The 20164-nt window shown below is 47.9% G+C and overlaps 1 protein-coding gene across 2 annotated transcripts in view; it reads right to left on the reverse strand.

Annotated features, from left to right (window-relative positions):
* Window positions 1-2954: 2954 nt before the first annotated feature.
* MYO18B (myosin XVIIIB) overlaps window positions 2955-20164 on the reverse strand; it is a 242799-nt gene continuing 225589 nt past the window's right edge. For both annotated transcript variants that reach the window (XM_074321365.1, XM_074321364.1), the window contains 2 exons: window positions 5371-6616; window positions 2955-3175 (listed from right to left, as the gene is read on the reverse strand). In XM_074321365.1, coding sequence (XP_074177466.1) covers window positions 5383-6616 — 1234 coding nt within the window. In that variant the 3' untranslated portion in view covers window positions 2955-3175; window positions 5371-5382. The remainder of the gene's footprint in view (window positions 3176-5370; window positions 6617-20164) is intronic.

Genomic DNA, 20164 nt, shown 5'->3' on the forward strand with positions numbered 1-20164 from the left:
TCCATGAGAGGTTGATTCCTCACAAGAGGCTGGGGGGCTGGGACTAGTCCTAGACCCATTGTACACGTGAGTCAAGGAGGGCCCAGGAAGAAGTGAACTGAGTGGTCTCACCGGGAGGGGATGGCCGCGTCTGGGGCATGAGCCCTTTTGATATCTCCGGTAGCAGACACAGAAGTAAAGTCTGCCTGGTGCTTACTGCACAGTATCCTGGGCTAAGCACGATGCTGATGTGACACCAGGGCCCAGTGCAGAAGTCCTGGAGTCACCTTGCAGGGAGGAGGACCCCGGTGGGTCAGCATCCGCTGTAGCAGGCTGTACTGGGGTGAAGGATCTGAGAACAGGGGGACACATGTCCTCTTCTAGGATGTTAAACTGACTTTCAGTGAACTCCCTCAGGATTTCTGTTTCCTGCTGAACGATGTGGAAAGAAAGCTTTGCTCTTATTATTTGGGTTTACGCTTTCTGGATGCATTGCTCGTTCATCATTGAAGGATCCTGACAGAATTCTTCCTTTACAAAAATGTGCTTCATAAACGTCCGGTAAATCTTTAACAGGGAACTCACAAGATAACGTCATCGTTACTTTTCTTTAGGACACTTCTCACTCTCTGACAACATATTTATTTTCCGGCTTATTGTCTGTCTCCCCAGCTAGGTTGAAAAGCAAGGGGGCAGTCTGCCCGCTCAGCATGGATCCCCAGGATGGCAGAATGCTGCCTGGCACTCAGCAGGTACTCAACAAACATTGGCTGAATGAGTAATCCCACGGGCACAGGGAGAGTAGCTCATGGAAACTCACAAGTATCAGACCTAAAAGCGCCCACAAAATTCCAACGCCAGGGAGGCAGTGGAAACCTTTTCCTGACTTCCATAATTGCTTTTGCTTGGGGAGTAAGCTGGGACCTTGGGACATATTTATCTGATTGCGACGTGAATAATTATTAGCATTTTTAATAAACAAAATCGCCACCTACTTATGCATAGCATGTGTTCTGGGCTGAATTGTGTCTCCTACAAGATTCATACGCCCTAATGCTCAGTACCTCAGAATGTGGCTGTATTTGGAGATAGGGTCTTTAAAGAGATGATTAAATTATGGTGAGGATGCATGAACACAAGGAAAGACCATGTGAGGACCCAGCGAGAAGGTGGCCCTTTGCCAGCCAAGGAGAGGGGCGTCAGAAGAAGCCACACCTACTGACACCCTGATCTTGGATTTCCAGCCTCCAGAACTCTGAGAAAATAACTTTCTGTTGTTCATGTGCCATCCAGACTGTGGTATTTTGTTACGGCAGCTCTAGCAAACGAATACAGCATGCTACTCTCCTTAATGAGCTTGCTATGTGCCTTCAATAGCGTTTGCCTATAGACTCACCAAGTGGGAGGATATTCCTGCATCCGGGGAAACTGCACTGTTCCACTGCCTCGCTCCATCAGAGAGATGGGAAGACAGTGAGGTCGTCCAGGAAGGGGGTGCAGTGAATCTTCCTCCTGCCCCATCTCCCTTCCCCACGCCTACCCACAGCCACTGGCGACGCTAGTCAGAGCTGAGCTCGCCCCTTCTTGGATCGAGCTTCAACTGGTAAGTTGGTATGGGTTGAATTGTGTCCCTTGACTCTCCAAAAAAGCTCTCCTACACCCTCCCCCCCCCCGTACCTCAGAATGTGGCCTTATTTGGAGACAGGGTCTTTGCACAGGCAACCAAGTTAAGATGAGGTCATCAGGGTGGGCCCTCATCTAATATGACTGTGTCTTCTTAAAAGGGGGAGATTTGGCTGCAGAGACAGACGTGCACAGAAGGAAGGTGAGCTAAACGACAGGGAGAAGATGGCCAACTACAAGCCAAGGGAGAGGCTCTCCCAACCTCTAGAAGGAACCAAACCTGCCAGCACCTTGACTGGGGACTTCTGGCCTCCAGAACCACGGGACAAGCTATTTCTGTTTAAGTCACCTAACGTGTGGTACTTTGTTACAGCAGCCCCAGCAAACTTACAAACCAGTGGCCCACAGAGGACTTTCCCTCCGCTGGCGGGAGTTGTGATGGGCTACACCGAGGGCTCCTAGGGATTAGAGGCTCATTTGGGGTACGGCGTGGAGTCTGTGCCAGTGCCAATGTAAAGAGAGGCGGTACTGGCTACCCAAATGTGGGCATAAGCTAGTCCGCCTTTGTAAATAGGCACTAATACACGTATTTATCTCTCAGGACCTTTTGTCTAGTTGTGGTGAGATACACCGCGTAGAATGCCTAGCCCAGTGGCCAGCACGGAGCATGTGGTCCATAAACGGCCGCTAGTTTTTCTGTTACTAATACGTCAAGGGTGTTTGAAGAAGCAGGTAATCACGCTACTGCTGTGACTATGCGAGTGTAGTTTATGGCACATGTGCGTTGTCGGGATGTGTGTGGTAGGGCTGTGTCTGTCAGGAGGTACATGGGGGGCTGACAGCAGGTGTTCACAGGTTCTTGAATGTTGACCGATGTGGGCAGACATTTGTAGGGATGCATATGTGCCAGTGTGTCGTGTGCATTCAGTGTGTGTAGGCTCATTAATTTGTTCACTGCTTCGTTCATTCATTCATTCATTCACCAAAATTTTGTGGATGCTCGCCCACACATATACACACAATGTCAAAAGTAAATAGACGAGGGAACTATGATAGAGATAAGTAAGGGGATTAAAGGAGAATGGAGAAGAATTTATTTCAGTTTGCTATATCAGGGAAGACTTCCTGGAGGAGGTAACACTTGTGCTGAACCTGGCCAAATGAAGAGAAGGAACAAAGCCAGACATGTAGAGAGAGAAACAGTATGCCACCTGAAAGTACACACAGTTTGGTTGTTTCCATTCCTCAGAATCCTTCTACTCTCAGCTCCCCCTCTCCCATTCGCCCCCCGCCCCCGATCAATCCTCCAGGGTCCCAGGGAACAGGATCACAGAACAGAGAGAAGGCACGGATGCCAAGGAGCCAATACTTTATTTTGTGCAGACCAAGCACGCTGGGAGCCCCACGCCCCGCGGGATAGGCCTCTGCTGGGCCCCCCACGCCTCTTGAGGGTGGCCACGCTGGCTGTATCTGGCCTGAGGGCCCCTGGGAAGGCCAGGCCGGTCTCTCTCTCTCTTTCTCTCCAGACAGTTGTGAAATCGGGAAGTTTTCGAGGGCAGTGCGTCTCAGGAGGCTGGAAGCAAACGTAGGTCAGAGCTGATAAATGGGGCACAGGAGGTGTGTCTTGATGAGGAGAAGGACAGTGTGGGGAGCCCATATTTCCAGGTGGCATTCCTACAGAGATGCCACCTACAGGCGTGAACGTGTGTAGGTGGCAGAAAGGGAACAAGTGGGAGGGTTCCTGAAGGATCAGAATTTGCCAGAGCAGGGCAACCTGACATTTAGTGCAGCCCCTGGGTGCCAGGCTCTGTCCTGGGAAGACCCCTCATTCTCATCCAACTCACAATGTTACTTGACCTGGTTGGTATTATTAGCTCCATTTCCCAGCTGAGAACACAGATGCCCAGCAAGGTCACATCACTTGGCCAAGGTCTCATGGTCAGTTACAGGGAGAACTGAGCTTGTCTGGTTCCGAATCTCATCCGACAGATGCACCATGGGGAGCAGGGCTGCACTGTCTAGTTCCAGACTCCAGCACGGAAGTCAGGGCAGAGGCGAATTTTTAGGCAAGTTATCACTGTGAGCGTGGCTGGGAGGGGCGAAGGGGACGTGAGTTTAAAAAGAAATGGCAGAGACAAGATGTTCTGTGGCGACTTCTGCTAAGCACTGCTCCCCTTATGGACATGTGCCCTTTACTTGGCCTTTGAAACTGCATTCTGGGTCCCCGAGAGCATAATAATGTAAATGAATATCGGATCTCTCCGCGGTAATTGAGAGCAGAGAGAAGGCCATGTAAAGTCAAATTAATTTGCTCTGAAACATCCGAGCCCATCTCCATGGAAGGGGCAATGACTTTTGGATGCGCTGAGGGTACCTCTAGAAGTAGCAGGTGTCCAGAAGTGGGGAGCGTGCACGGTTCATTTTGGTCCAGGACACCTTTGGTGGGGAGGGCTGTGGCCTGCGGCAAGGTGAGGGCTGAGTGCCCACCTGCAGCTTGAGCCCGGAGCGGCTGTGAGTTCTAAGATTTGATAGGAGGGAGATGTATGTGGCCACGAGTCATCACTGGGCTGTGGGTTTGCATTGTGTCTGAACCTGGAGGGAGGTTCTTATACCAGCTCCTGTGCTACCCAGACTGACCTAAGGGGCTTTGGATTCCAGTTAGGAGCCATGACGTGGATGCTCAGTGCTCTGCCCCGAGCTTTGAAACATGCCCTTTGAGGGGCTGTCAGATGCCAGCCTTGCCTTAGGGCACAGAGCAATGACCTGGGTGGGAATCAGAGTGGCTGGGTTGGCAGCAGATTCACTGGGTGACCTTGATCTTGAGGCCGCCCTCATTTGTTCAGTCTGCGAGTTCCAACAGCCCTTTTGGTATATGGTTCCAAGGTCTACCTTTTCTAAGATCCAGCTTCATCAGGGTGGCTCTGCGTTTACTCAGGAAGAGGCCTGGAATATGGACCCCAGGAAAAGCGCTAGAGAAAAGTGGTGATTCTGGAGTTCTCGAATCCCAGTTCTCTGCCTGGGTGATGTGGTACAAGTGGCTTAATCTCTTTGATTCTTAGTTTGTCAACCTGTAAAATGGGACTAAATACTACTCACCACCTCGTGGGGCTATTACGGGGACCAAATGACTGCCTGATATATACATTCAATAAATGTTAAGCTGGTATTTTCCATGAACCCCTCTCCCTGCCTTCCTTGCAGAGAAGGGCCAGCGTTAGGACGGGGAGTAGCGGAGAAGGCAGAAGGGAGCACCTCTTCTCCCACCGTGCTTCTCTGTGACCACTGTATTTGTCCCCTCCTCCCTCCCCCTGGGGCCTCAGTTTCTCTCTGGGTATGTAATGCAAGAGTTGGACTTCACTATTCCCAAGGCCTGTTCGGCCCTAGCCTGACCCTAGCACCACGGCTCTCCCGTCTCTGCGTGGACGGAACGCCATCACACCTCCTCCAGTCCAGGTGGCAGGGAGCGCTGCAAAGGAAAAGACAAGGGGTGGGGGTGGGGGCGGCTTTCAAAGTCCAGTACCGTCTTTGGCACGGTCCACCAGGACTCTCTTGCTTTCCGATGTGTCTGCATTTTAAAGTGCAAAGGAACAAGTGGCACCTAGCAGAGCGTTTCTGATAAGCTGAAACCTTCAAAAAAACCCCTCGTCTCTAGAGAAATCAGTTACCGCATTAGAAACAGTAGGAACAACTGGTTCCCTTTAGGCTGCCAGGCCCAGGTGGACAATCTCGTTTTCTTTCCCCCAAATGATCCCAGACTGTTACTTTTACCTGAGATGGTTCCTACTTCTGGAGATATTTCTTCATTATGCTCTCCACATCTTCCTCTTTCCTCCCTGTCCCCTGCTCTCTGTTGTCGGAGGACGTTTGTTCACCACCGTCACCCTCCAGCCGTGGGATTCTTGGTCGACTCTTGATGCTGTCGGCACTTTTGAAGGACACGATGGAACTGGAGGAGGAAGATGAGTCGGAGAGGTGAGCGGGGTCCTCCTTGGCCTCCGGGCTCTTTTTCAAAATGGTCTTGATCCCTGAGACAAAGGTCCGGTCGGCTTCTTCCGTCTCAAAGGGGACACTTGAATGCTGTGAACTGTCTTGCCCATCGTTGGCCACTCTGGCCAAGAACGTAGACGTCTCGGGCTTCCGGATGGCCGGGAGGAAGTCATCAAAATCCATGTTGGTCTTGCGTTCATAGTTGAGGCCTGAGAACTTGTATCCGAATGGATTGCTGCCCAGAGGTTCCCCCACTAGGTGGGTGAACTGGCGGTTTTGGAAGACCAGTGGCTCCTTCCCGAGGTCTGGACAGCCTGTGTCGTCCAGGGAAGACTCCAGACAGCGCCTCCGAGGACGCAGTGTGGGCGACCAGAGTGTGTCCCCGGGTGTGGCAGGGGAGCTCGGTTTTCTCCCGGAGCTGGGCCCTGATTCTAAGAGGGACTCACAGGAACTGAACCGGGTCTTCAGCTTCTTGGGGAGCAGCGGGGTGCCCTCCACGCTCTCAGAAGAGATGCATTTCAGGCTGGTGGACCGCAGGAGACCAGCGGATGCCCCGGCAGTATCCTCAGTTTCCAGGGGTGACATTGCCCCAAACCTCACTGCGAGGTGTCCCTCGTCACTGCCTGCCCTGGCCCTCCTCAGCGTGGACGCCCCGGTGGTCTGGTAGATGGGGAGAGTGGGCCAGTCCTCCAGGCCCAGCGGTGACCGCTGGCCTCTCTGCGCCCTGTTTCTCCGAAGCCCTTCCACAAACTCGGACAGGGCCGCCGAAGGACTCGGCAGCTTTTCCCTAGACACCGGGGATGTGTCTGTCCTCCGAGAAGATGGAGAAGACAGCGCTCCTAATCTCTCTGGGGGCTTTCTCGGGGCATCACACTCTTCACTTTCAACAAAATGGCAGTACTTTTGCCGGCGGAGGGAGAGGGTCGAAGGGGATTTATCCCCCGTGGTCTTGATAGAGACGTCCTGGGCTCGGCTCAGTGCTGACGCCCTTTGGGTCCTGTTGGCATCACCAGCCTCCTCGTTCATCCTGTGCCGAGAAGAAAGATGCAGTCGGTGGAAACCATGCAATTCATACAATTTGTGCAATTGGCGTGAAAGCCACAAAGCACAAGCACTAATATTATTTTTCTTTAGAAATGCCATCCTTACCACATTCTCAAATGAACCGTATGATTTAATGTGCAAATTGACGCCATCTAAATGATTTCTGGTTGCTTTCTGAAATGCAATTTCAATCTATAATTAAACCCAGCTAAGTACGTTTGAGTAGATTAATACCACAGCTCGGACGAATGACTTAGATTTATGAGGCATCATCTCTGACATGATGGGATTATCGTCCCAGAGCCTCCTGTGAAGTGAGTCATTTGCTTCCTGAAGACTTGAGGGGACCCGCAGGAGGTTAGTTATCTATTCAGGGCCAAGCTCAGAGGACAGTCCCACCAGCAGGGCTTCTGAGAGTCAATGACCCAAATATGTGTCTCAGTGGGATGCTCCTTGACACCCCGGATTGTTTCGTGGGTGGGGGTGGAAGGAAAAATGCCCCCCCCACACACACACACAAAAGGGAAAGATTTACATGAAATCCACACAAAACCAAGGCGACACACAAGAGGACAGACGGTTTCTATTTTGGGACTACACCAGGCTTGGCTTCCATGCAGAGTCATTTTGCAGCAGCTGAGCCAAAAACACTTTCTTTCCTAAAAGAAGGAGCCCAGCAGTGGGGCGAAATCATAGACTATAAAATAAAAGGTGTCACTTAAAGGCGAGAGACTGGAGTCCATCATCCATTCCTTTAAGAAATAAAATCTGTTTGTCCTTCCTCTAAGACAAATGACCATGTTTCCACCCACCAGCAAAGTAATAACTTATAAAAAAAGAAAACAAAACAGGTGCCGAGTGTCAGAGTCTGGGCATGGCAGACCAAGTCAGGAGTTGGAAACTGAATGAGGCTGGGAGTGACACGGACGCAGGTTTCTAACCATTATCCCACTCTCTGCATCGTTGCTCTACCTGTAACAGGAGTCAGCCCTCCACACATAGAGGGTGGTTGGGATTCTGGTACAAGACTTTGAGGGAGGTTTCTTGCTCAGCACAGTTTGATGTGACCATTCCCACCCCCCGATCACAGTGGATAAGACAATGACTCAAAGGGCTTTTGAGTCTGGGAAGAAAGCCAAGCCATTGGCCCCTGGTGGCCAATGAGGGGAGAGGAGGGTACAGAAGAGTAGGGGACCAGGGTCTTTTCCAGGGACATGGATAGGGACCTAGTCACTGCCTTCCTGAGCTCCTGAGGCCAGAACTTCCACCACCCCATGCGCCTTTCTCTTTGGGGTTGGCAGGGCCTCCCCAGACCCAGGACCGGGGCAGGTTGCCATGGCAATGATGCTCTCTGTTAAAAGGTTCCATGAGCGACAGGCCCAGGGCTGCGGGTGCTCATTTGCCTTTTCTTATTCCCAAGGTCAGCTGGGTGGAAGGTCAATGTCATGGTGGGGAGACACAGGATCAAGGTCGTGATGTAGACGAGCCACTTCCATCACCCACTCTCCTCACCATCCTTTGTCCTTCTCGTGCGGATCCAGGCTCCCTACTCCCTTCCCAGCTTCCTGCCTCAAGGTGTCTTCTTGCTCACTCTGCTCCAGCCACACCAGTCCCCTAGGACAGGCCAAGCCCTTCCTGCTTCCAGGTTTTGCATTTGCTGTTCTGTATGTCTGAGCCCCCCTGCCACCTCCTCCCACACCAGTCACTGCACTGACCACATGGGGAAGTCATGGGAATGAAAGAAAAGCCATGGGCACACAATGCCTGGTACCTCGCTCCTCAAATAATCATTAACGGTGATGATGAGTAATCAATAATCATAATGAATGGCTATGAATCATTAATGATTAGAGTTCATGGCAATCACTATTACTACTGAAAATCGCTGAGTCTCCTGAGCCTAACCCACCACTGGACTCAATGAAAGTTTCAGCTGAAGTTCCAAGAGGGATGAACAGAGCGTGAATGGGCAGGTGACCTTGTGTCTCCTCATTCCTGAGAGGGGTTGGCCCCCATGTGCTAAAACAAAGGCCACACAGTTTGCCTGGAGCAGATGCCTCTTTTCCCATTTGTTGGCGTCAGCGTCCATCTCTGTCACAGCTGGACACGGGCTGGGAAAGCAGCTGGAGTGCTCCTTTCTGACCACCTGAAAGTACGTTTGTCCACATCATTGCTTTGGAGCCGCTCCCCTAATCCATGGCAAGATGGCATCCTCATTCCTTTCTTTCCTTCTTTTTCTTTTTTAATAAACAGCGTGGAGCCACCAGGGGCAGCGGGCTGCCGCAGAGCTAACAGAAGTCATTTCCGTCCTGTCTTGGCCCTGAAGGGAGCCGGGTGTGATGAATGTGTCTTGGATGTTCAGTCTCATCCATTGCCTGCCACGTGCGGACGGCGGCATTGAGGGCACCTGTCGCAGAATCTCCTGGGACTCTGCCATCCTGCTCACCCCAACTCCCACCTTCAGTGCTGGCTTTGGATGCCAGGACGGCATGAGGAAAGGGAGGGAAGCGAAGTTAGAAGAGGAGGAGGAGGGGGAGGAAGAAGAAAAGGGCAAGAGGAGAGGAGGTGGAGGAGTCACCGAGCTCGAGACCATACTGTCAAGATCCTGCCGACTCCCATTTCTGCACCCTCTGAACAGGGGCTCAGTACATGTTGTTGAATTGAATAAGTCGACCTTGGCAATCAAGTGTATGAGGAAGAGGAAGTAGGTAGGATGAGAAAAGTGGCAGAGGGGCACAGAGAAATGGGAAGGAGAGGAAGCAGGACATACAAGATCCAAGTTGAAAAGAGAACGGGTGGGGGAAATGGGGGGAAGCAAACCAAAGAGCCCAGCGGTGACGGATGAGAAGGGAGAGGGAAAGTGAAATTCAAAGGCAAGGGGGACGGTGGGGAGGGTTGCCCATGGGGTACAGGCTGGCATCTGCCCTCCTCTTTGACCAAGAGGTGGGACAGGCTGGGGGCACACCAAGCCATCAGCAGCCCGGGAGTGGGGTCTGGAGGTCCCAGCCTGTGAGAGATGCTGTCCCAGGACAGAGGGCACAGACTGGCTGAGCCCAAGCCATCGGGATCCCCAGCTCTGCCTTCCCTGAGTCCAGAAAAAGCAGTACCTTCCACAAAGTGTGCAGGCCCGAATGTCCCCGCATGGCCACCAGGCCCCAGCTTGATTGTCACCAGATGGTGACCACTGAGCTCTGCCCAGGGGTCCAAGGGCCTGATGTCTTAGGGGTGGGGTAGGCTGGGTCCCACCTTTCGAGAATTGTCTGGTGCCTTCAGCTGGTAGGCTTGAAACAGAAGCAGTGTAGACTCCCGGGAGCTGGGGAGAACAGGGTGTGGGGGTAGAGTGAGGAGAGAGCGAGGAAAGGTGGGGAAGGGAGTGGGGAGGAAGAAAGAAAGAAAGAAGGACGTCTTGGCTGGGTTTCCCGTTCAGAAATCCACCCACATCTCTGTGACATCTCTCTCTTTTCACGTCTGCATCACCACTGAAAGGAAGGAGTTCCTTGCGCCCACTCCGGTCTGTGTGGAGATCGCAGAATTTAATCTGAATCCAGACGCTTTCTTGCAGGCTTCAGGGTACGAGCCCCCGTTCCTGTGTAAGGCCAGATGATCCTCTCCATTTCTGTCCCACACCCTGCTGTCTTCATCCAGGGAGCTGGGAAGACTCATTTTTTTTTTCAGCTGTCTTCACTGGACGGCTTGGCTCAGATGGAACTCCCCTCCGTCCGCACCATGTGATGGCTGGCTGACGGATAATCAAGATGTCACTGCACCTGCCTCCCACAGCCTTGGCCAAGGGGAGGGATGATGGATAGAAGGTTCTCCAAGGCGCTGGGAGACAGGTGTGGAAAAATGCCACGCGGGGCACTGTGATTCCCTAAGGCCAGACTCCGGAAACATCTTGGGAACTTCTGCTGCTTGCCCCTTAGTCTATCTGAAAAGCCTTCTAACGTATCTGCCATACCGGGCATCCCCGAGATCCAGCCATAAGGGCCGGGCTGGTCCCTAATTGAGTAGAGGGTGTAGCCCAATGGTTGCCGCAACAGCTACCCCTGGCTGAGCACCGGCTGCGTGCCAGGGGCTGTGCTGGTGCCATAGATACGAGAGGGAATGAACTGATTGGAACGAGCCCACGGAGCGGCTTGTCACATTCACTTACAATCTTTACAGCAACCCTGGAGGTAGGGATGATGACCTTGAGGCACAGCGAGGCAGGTGACCTCCAGAAGCACAGGTAGAGGTGACAAAGGCTGCTTCCCACCCCAGGTTGAGCTGACCCCGCAGCCAGCAGTGCCATTCTCTGTCAACTTCCTCTGAGCCCTGTGATGGGATTCAGGGTTAACAGTATTTCCTGTGTCACCTTGTCCAGGGAGCATTTGTCGCTTGCAGCCTAGTCTGCTTCCACCACCCACTAGCCACGCGGCCTTGGGCCTCAGTTCCCTTAGCTGTGAGATAGGCGGAAACCTGTCTTGCAATGTTGGGCAGATTTGAACTCCAGGAGGGCAGGGGTGCCTGTACCCTAGTGCCTAGAATAGTGTCCTGGCACATAGTAGGTACTCAAAAAACAAGTATTGAAAAATGAGTGAGGTGCCAGTTTCCTGGCACTTAGTAGGTTCTCGGTAAATATGTGTTGAATAAATGACTCTCGAGCCCTCTGACACATAGTAGGTACTCAATAAGTGTGTGTTGGATGAATGAGTGCAGCTCTGGTGTCTGCCACTTGATAGGTATCCAGTAAATGTGTATTAAGTGACTTGATTAAGATACAGAGGGTGCCAAAAAATGTAGACACATTTTAAGAAAGGAAAAAACTGTACTAAAATTGTAGTACTCAATATATACTGATAACAAAAAATGAATACAAATCATGTGTATACATTTTTTGGCATTCCCGGTATATGAAAATATTCTAAGTTTTGGTGGCTTCAACTGAGGAAGGTTTATTGGGTAAATCAGCATATGCACATCCAGAAATACTGGAATGTCCACTCTTTCTAACCTGCAAGGCTAGGAAAATGGGCTTCAGAAGCAGAGAGGCCTGGATTCAAATCCTGCCTCTGTCCCTTCCTAGCCAGGTACCTGGTAGAGCCTGAACTTGCTGAGCTGTTAAGTGTGAGAACGATAATGGCTATTTCACAGTGTCCTGTGGAGAATTAGAAATGACACATAGGAGAGAGGTCTAGTCAGTACCCAGGAGGGTTGCCCAGTGCACTTCTGCTAACCCCCAGCACTTCACATAAGGCAAAGCCTGGTGCAGTTAAACTGGCATCTAGTACTTACTCATTTTAAAACAGTACCGCTAAGAAATATATGTTTAAAAATCTGAATGCTTGTTTCACTGTTTTTCTTTAATGGCCTCTTCCATCAGGGCTAGAGAAGGCCCCAGAAGGAGGGCAGAGAAGCAATTCCTACGTATGATCCTGCTCTAAGCAGAACAGGAAAAGGATATCGACATGGTTCATCCTCAGAATGGGCCAGTTGCTGAGACACATGTCTCTTGCTTGGACCACACCCCTCGCCCGGCTGGGCTGCCCTGTGAGTGTGCCTCCATCGTTAGTGCCTATCACAGTAATAGAAGCTCTGTGACTCCTGAGTGAAGACTGAAAAACACACCTCTATGCATGTGCATGTATTTTGTACACATCACATCATCAGGATCAGACTCACCACCCCATCTTGCAGATGAGAAGACTGAGGTCCAAGGTCGCACTGCTAAGTGGCAGAGCTTGAATGTGAACCCAGGTCAGCCCGATCTGGAGCTGAGGACTTTTCCTTCCATGACATCACATGCCCTCCAGGTAGCCAGCTGAGGGGAAACCTCAGCCAGTGGAACTCACTTCTGCATGTGTATGTTTTCCAAAATCCACTGACACATAATGAACAACAAGAGTGAGGTCCGATTCAAGGAGATGCTGGCTTCACTGCCATTAGACATAATCACATGGCAAAAAACCCCGTAATTTCCAGGTTGGAGAGCCTGAGCAGAGCCAGGGCCAACCGTAGCTACAGGAAACACGAAGCAGACTTAATGACACCATGAATCATCCCCAAAGGCATGCTGTCACCCCCATTCTTCATCCACACCTGGAAATTAGAGAGGAGATTAAAAATGTATCGATGTTCTTTAATACTGGTGAGGCCTGGGATGGGAAACCAGATGTCTTTTCGAGATGGCCCAAAGGTTTTGTAACCGGGTCCAATATAACAATTGATGGTCTGGAATAAAAGTTGACATGGTTCCCAAAGCTGTGCACGATGCGCTAGGAAGTGTGAGACATTTATTAAGCCCCTCTAGGGTGCAGGTGAATTCTGACTAATCATAGCTGCCGTCCACTGCGCCTTTAGGCTTTGCATACATTACTCAATTTTATCTTCACAACAGTCCTCTGAAGCAGATACTGTGGTAATCTTCCCACGTCACACATGAGGTTCAGAAAGGTCAGTCATTTGTCATGTGATAGATGGGAGAACACGGATTTAAACCAAGGAGCCCACCACTGAGATCCCTGTTTCCTAACCGTTCTGCTCTACTGCCCCTTATTGTCTCATTTTATAGATGACGCAACTGAGGCTTGGAGAGGCGAGCAGGCTTGCTGAGAAAGTAGCAGAGTCAAGGCTCTGATCTCGGTCGGTCTAACCATACAGAACGCTAGGCTGAGCTCATAGCAAGAAGACGGGCTGCCTTCCCCTCCTGGACCCTAACCCTAACCCTAACTTGAACCCTAACCCTGTAGGTGTGGAGACTGGATAAACCCAGGAAGACGAATCAGCAGTGCCAGAAGTTACAGGTAAACTGTGAACCATAGACTGTAAGTGCAACAGGACATTGGCGAGAGAGAGTAGGTGCTGGAGCCTGCACGCACAGCCTTTCTGGAGGGGTCGGGGTTGAGTCAGGCTTTAGGAAGAGGGGCCCGATTTGGAGGATGGTGATGGATCGACGAAGACGTACCAAGCAGGGGGAGAAGACCCTGCCTACCAGTTATGGGCTTATTCAATCTGCAAACCCCTTGACAAGTCAGGTTGTTATCTAAATTTCACAGGCAGAGAAACCAAGACTTAGGCCACCCAGCTGAAAGGGAAGACTCAAAGCAAGGAGGACGCCATGGGATGGGATAACGCAGGAAGCACGCTGGACAGCAAGCAGAGGAAGTGGTGGAGTGAGCAGTGGACACTCCCCAGCCTGGTCACTCCTGGCCTGAAGGTGTGAAGACTTGAGTCAGGAAACAGACTCTCTACATGTCCTCTATTCCTTATACTATAGAGACAAGATTAGACAAGATCTATTTTATGAGCCAAGATAACTCTCAAGCCTTGCTTGCTGTTCTCGCTGATTTCAAGTGGGTGTTGAGTCCTTGACACTTTTTAAACACCAATCCAGTGAACTGCCCTCAGTGGACCCTCCCTGCATGTCTTCTGTGGGTCATCAGAATTTGCCGTGGCCTCATCCACACATTCTTACTGACTACCAGGTACTAGGACAAGCAGTTGTTTGTTTTTTAACAGAGTTGCCCATCTGGAACTCTGAAAAAAAAATTATTTCAATGGGGGAGGTAAGCGGAACATTCTAGTTCAAAACAGACTAAAGACCAATGTACAATGTATAGGAAAAAACTGTGTGTAGCAAGAATTTGGGCACTTTTTGTACTGGATGCTCGATTTTTCTATAAGTCTACAACTTCTCCAAAAAATAACGTCTATTGTTTCTTTGAAAGGTAGAGACCAAAGAAATGAAACCACAAAATGCAATGTGTATCCTCAATAGGATCTTTTCTTTAAAAAAATAGTGATACGAGACAATTTTAAGACAACTGGGGTAATATAAATGTTGGGATCGTGGACCATATTATGGATTTGTTCATTTTCTTAGGAGTGATACTGGTTTAATAGTTAAGAAAGGACTTCTTCTTAGGAGAAAGACGTGAAATGATTTAAAGAGAATTGTCCCGATGCTTTCAAGTTACCGCCACATTGCCCAGCATAAAAATGTGTTTAGCTATATAGATAGAAGTAGAGAAGGAGGTAAAGCTAGAAATGAAGTCAGTATGAAAAATCTGTAGTCATTGTCAAATTAAGGTGGAGGTTAATGGAGTTGATAGTGCCCAGACACATCTGTGTTAAAGAGAGAGAGAGAGAGAGAGAGAGAGAGAGAGAGAGAGAGAAAGAAAAAGAAACAGGGAGACAGGGAGAAGGGAAGGAACTAACATGTTACAGGTGGTTCCGAGGAACCATTGCTCTATATTAAAACACAAAAAAAGCAAAAACTTTTGCTCACCCTTCAATGCTCAGCCTCCACCCACATCTCAGGCTGGGTGAGGGGGTCTCCTCTGCCCACTGCCCCCATCCTTCCCTGGCACTCTATACTATAATTGTTTACTTATTTATACCTCCCAACAAGACTGTTAGTTCTGCATGAGACTGTATTTTGCTTGTATGAACGCCCAGGATCTAGAAGAGTTAAGGAGAACTCATGGAATGGAAAGAATAAAGGAATGGAGGGATGGGAAGATGAGGGATTGTGGAAATGTAGAAAGCATGAAGAAAAGGCTCCCTGTGCCTCATCGAGCTGGTTAAGTCCGACTCCAGCAGCCCTCCGTCTCAGTCAGCCAATACCTCTTCTCTGGACTTCAAAACAATACATTCAAAACCAGCTTCCAGGGTACAATCTAGAGTGAATTCTTCACATGTCCAAACTCCAGCCAAGAGCCTGGCTTTGTGTCTACAAATCTGATAAACTTCTAGAATATCAGAACAGAGAGGGAGCTGGAACCGCCTGTGGTTTGAACCCCTCGTTCTCAAACAGAGAAAGGAAGAGAACTTTCCAGGTCACACTCCGATGAGACAGTGAAAGTACTGGCTCTGAAACTTCAGTCCTTTACCTTCTGATACAATTTCTATCACATTTTGAAAGAACAAACTGGGTATATAAAGTAATTAAAATCTCTAATTGGATTGGAGGTTCAATTTGGGTTCAACATATTTTAAATACATTTTCAATGCCTTACTACGTTTTTCCAAGCACAGACACTGCCTTGCTGAATGTGGTGTAATAGCTATCGCCACATGAACTCTCGGACTTATTTTATTTTATTTATTTTTTTTGTGGTTAGACCAGATAATATTTTTTTTTTTTTTTGTGGTTAGACCAGATAAATTTTTTTTTTTAATTTATCGGACTTATTTTTAAAGGACGCAGTTCCTCAAGAAAAGACAGTTGTAAGGAAATGGAAATTATCCATCCATCTATCCCACAATCCATCCATCCAGAATCACTTATTGAGCGCCCTGGTGCCAGATGCTGTCGATACATAGATAAATAACCCTTGCAGTCAAGAAGCTTCAAGTCTAGAAGGGAAGTAGATTCGCCAGGTTATGACTGGAAGGAAATACAAGCGAACATTCATGTCCTCTTGGACATGGAAACTAAGGAAGAAACGTCTACTTAGCAAAGGGAGTTAAAAAGTCCAGCTCAGCCTTCAGCTTCCAGATATGAGAGACAAGCTGTAGCCGAGATAACCCCCACTTAGAAAAACTGGAAAAACTCAATTTAAAGTTTAAAAGGCACTGGAGAGTCACCAAAAAAGCCAGGACTTGAAGGGCCAAATTCTGGAAGGAGGGAAGGACGTAGAGATAAGCACAATATTGTGTGACACTTTCCCCTAGAGTCATTTGCTGACCGTGAGGCAGAAGAACTAACCCAAGGAACATACAGTTCCAGATATCGAGACTTATGATATAAAGCTACATTAATTAAGGCAATATTAAGTCAGCTCAAGAACGGATGAGTAATAAAATGGAGTAGAGTCAGTAGATGACACTGATGTGAAATGTGGAAAACATTATTTCTTTTAAAATACTTATGCCGACCAATTTCACATCCATAGAGCAATGAATCTTAACCCCAACCTTACACCATAAATAAATATCATTTCCCGATGAATTATATATCTAGATGTAAAAGTTAAATCAATGCAGGAAGAAAACGTAGGGAGATATTTGCATGATTTGGGAGTAGGCAAACAATTCTTCAACAGGATATAAAAAGTGCCAACCATAAAGGAAACACATTCTAAATTTGGTTACATTAAAATTGAAAACGTCTGTTTATCAAAGTAAACCACTAGGAGAGTGAAAAAGGCAAGCCACTGAATGGGAGTGGGTCCAAATACTCAAAAGAGGACGTGTGCGTAGAATATACTAAGAACTTCTACAAATCAATTTTAAAAAAACAAATAACCCAAAAGAAAAGAAAAACGATGGGCAACAGACGTCCTCAGTCATTTCACCAAAGAGGATACCCGGATGAACACGTAAGCACATGAAAATGTGTATTTATCAGGAACATGCAAGTCAAAACCCAAAATGTGACACTACTAACAGCCACTAGAATAGCTAAAATTGTTTTAAATGACAAAACCAGGTATCGGCAAGGCCGCAGAGCAACTGGAACTCATGCACTGCTGGTGGGAACGTAAATTGGCACAACCCGTTTGACAGTATTTACTCAAGTTGAAAATACATCTACGGCCCAGCAATTTCATTCCTGAGTATAGGCCCGACAGAGAGCTGTAAATTCCTGCCACAAAAGATGTGTCCATGGTTATTCGTAGTCGTATTACTCGTATTAGTGCTAAACTGGAAACCACCGAAGTGTCTATTACTAATAGAACGTATAAATCATTATTTTATTTTCACACAAGGGACTACGACAGACCAGCGCTTCTCATTGCTGGCATCGTTGACATTTTGGACCAGATAATTCTCTGTGGCCTGTCCTAAGCATGTGTAGGAAGCCTCACAGCTTCTTGGGCTTCTACAGGTTAGATGTCGATAGCACCTCTCTCCCTCCATTATGAAAATGTCTCCAGATATTACCAGCTGTCCCCTGGCAGGGACAGGGGTTCAAACGTACCCCCCAACCCCCAGTTGAGAACCACTGTTAAGGACTATATAGAGGAAAACAAGTGAATTACTGCTACATGCAACAATGTGAATGAATCTCATAAACATAATATTGAAAGAAAGAAGCCAGACACCAAAGAGCATTACTGGATGCTTCCATTTATAGAGTTTAAACACGCTATCTCATCCATAGCATGAGAAGTCGGGACAATGGTCATCTTTGAGGAAGGAAGAGGTCATGACTAGTCACGCTTTGGCTTTGATTTGGGCAGTAATTACATAGGTACGACTAATTTTCAAAAATTCCATAAAGATGGACTTCCCTGTATATATATGAACTCTGTATACGCATATGAAATATGTATACTTCACTAAAAAGCTTACTTAACAAAAAATTAACTCAGTAAGAGAACCACTGATTCTAACAGAATGTTTCGAACCATCAATGAGGAATCCAAATGGTTGTTTTTTTTTTTTAATTTTATTAAATTTATTGGGGTGACAATTGTTAGTAAAATTACATAGATTTCAGGTGTACAATTCTGTATTACATCATCTATAAATCCCATTGTGTGTTCATCACCCAGAGTCAGTTCTCCTTCCATCACCATATATTCGATCCCCCTTACCCTCATCTCCCACCCCCCACCCCCCGCCCCCGTTACCCTCTGGCAACCACTAAACTATTGTCTGTGTCTATGAGTTTCTGTTTCTCATTTGTTTGTCTTGTTAAGTTGTGGTATATATACACAATGGAATACTATTCGGCAGTAAGAAAAGATGATATAGGAACATTTGTGACAACATGGATGGATCTTGAGAGAGTAATGCTGAGCGAAACAAGTCAGACAGAAAAAGCAGAGAACCATGTGATTTCACAGATATGTGGTATATAAACCAAATGGTTTTTTACACAAACCTGTGGCTAACTTAGGGAGCCTCAAGATTCCTGAGACAGCCACAGATCTCTCATCCCAGATGTGGAGTTCTAGACAGAAAACAGCCCTCCTTCCCATGGAAATGCATCCAAGAGTGATGTGGGCTCCAAAGATCAATCTTGGACAGAGACAAGCTCCTCCTGGTTTCACGTGTTCGGGCAGTGTCCACGGTGGATGTGTTTGCATTAAATATTTTCATGGACGCAGTTTCAACATCTTTTCCACTAATCTTCCTCATATTGCTAAAACTGAAAAGAATCCTTTTGTCATAGGAAGACACAAAAACATATTCATGAGAGGCCAGCTCATTAAGTACATTCTGGGTGAATTAAAATGATCCTGAGATCTGCTTCTATGAAGGCAGAGACCAATAAATAAATGTACTACTGAAATAAGATTAGCATGGATGCTTAACCTACTTTGCGAACAAGCTGTTTTTAACACTAAGTACCATCCATTCATATTTGCATAATTAATGAACTAATTACAAACAAGTCTTACCTAATCATTGAAGCAGGCGTCATGTGACCCATTCTTGGTTTTCACTTTTGTAGAAGTAATTACATTTCCTTGAAAGCAATACAACTTTGTTTTTAAAATAATACCCTATAATTTAGACCGTTTTATTAATTCAAGCCAGCCTTATACCAAATAAAAATCAACGGGGGTGAGAGAAGTAGTGGTGGTGATGTCTAAATCTTTTTCTCTTAAACTAAGAACTGCAAGCCAAGAGCATGAGGCTGCGAATGTTTACAGAAAGCAAATTTTCCCCAGAAAAAAGGAAAAGTTGTAATGCCATTTTTTTTAGCCAAAGGAAAAGCAGTTGTGTTAAATCGGCACCAAAGCAAATGATACATACAACAGTAATTAGGGAAGATTACACAGTAATTAAAATCACGATGATTATGTGAGTGAGAATAATTTATACAATAATCTCCACGCTCACATTGCAATATGGTACCCGTCCAACAGCAACAGTGGAGAGCCATGTTTGGTGATAAATTGAAGGCACAGCATCGCTAATTCGGTGGTGATAGATTGGTCACTGAAGTTTAGGGACAAATGTAGTCTCTGACCAGGCTATATACAATTTTACATGGGCTTCCCAAGGCTACCAAATGGGGACCACAAACATTCTAATATGTTTCCTCTTTCCCCCTCTCCTTTCCCCTCTTCTTCTGCCCCTTCCTCCATCCTGATGTTTCCTTCCTCTCCGGCTTCCCTTCCTCCTTCCCTTCCCTCCCTCTCCTCCCCGCTTCACCCCTTCCCTCCCCCTTCACTCTCTGTCTGCATGCTCTTGTCCACTCCCATAATTCAACCTTCCTCTTGATGGAGAACGTCTTCTTGGCTTATCTTATTTTTATCTACCTAGTATCATTCTCCTGCTTCAGGTGATCCACCCTGTTTCCCTTGGAGGCAACCCCTTTTCCCCCACTGTTCCTGCGGTTTGGATGGGAATAACCCCTTTTCCCGGTGCTAGGGGAGAACACCAACTTGAGCCTAAGGTACGAGACTCCTTCACTCCCCTTATCCAGTTCAGGGACAGACATGTGCCTCGCTTTGGGCCAATGAAAGTCAAGCTCAGGGTTTTTGCAGAGCTGTTGGGAAGAGAGAAGCCCTCTTTACCATTGGACTCACGTGGTGCAGACATCAACTTAGAGCTGCTCGCCACCATCTTGCTGCCTCAGAAAGGACCCGAC

This window comes from Rhinolophus sinicus, linkage group LG16 (genome assembly GCF_036562045.2).
Source record: "Rhinolophus sinicus isolate RSC01 linkage group LG16, ASM3656204v1, whole genome shotgun sequence".
Classification (NCBI taxonomy): Eukaryota; Metazoa; Chordata; class Mammalia; order Chiroptera; family Rhinolophidae; genus Rhinolophus; species Rhinolophus sinicus.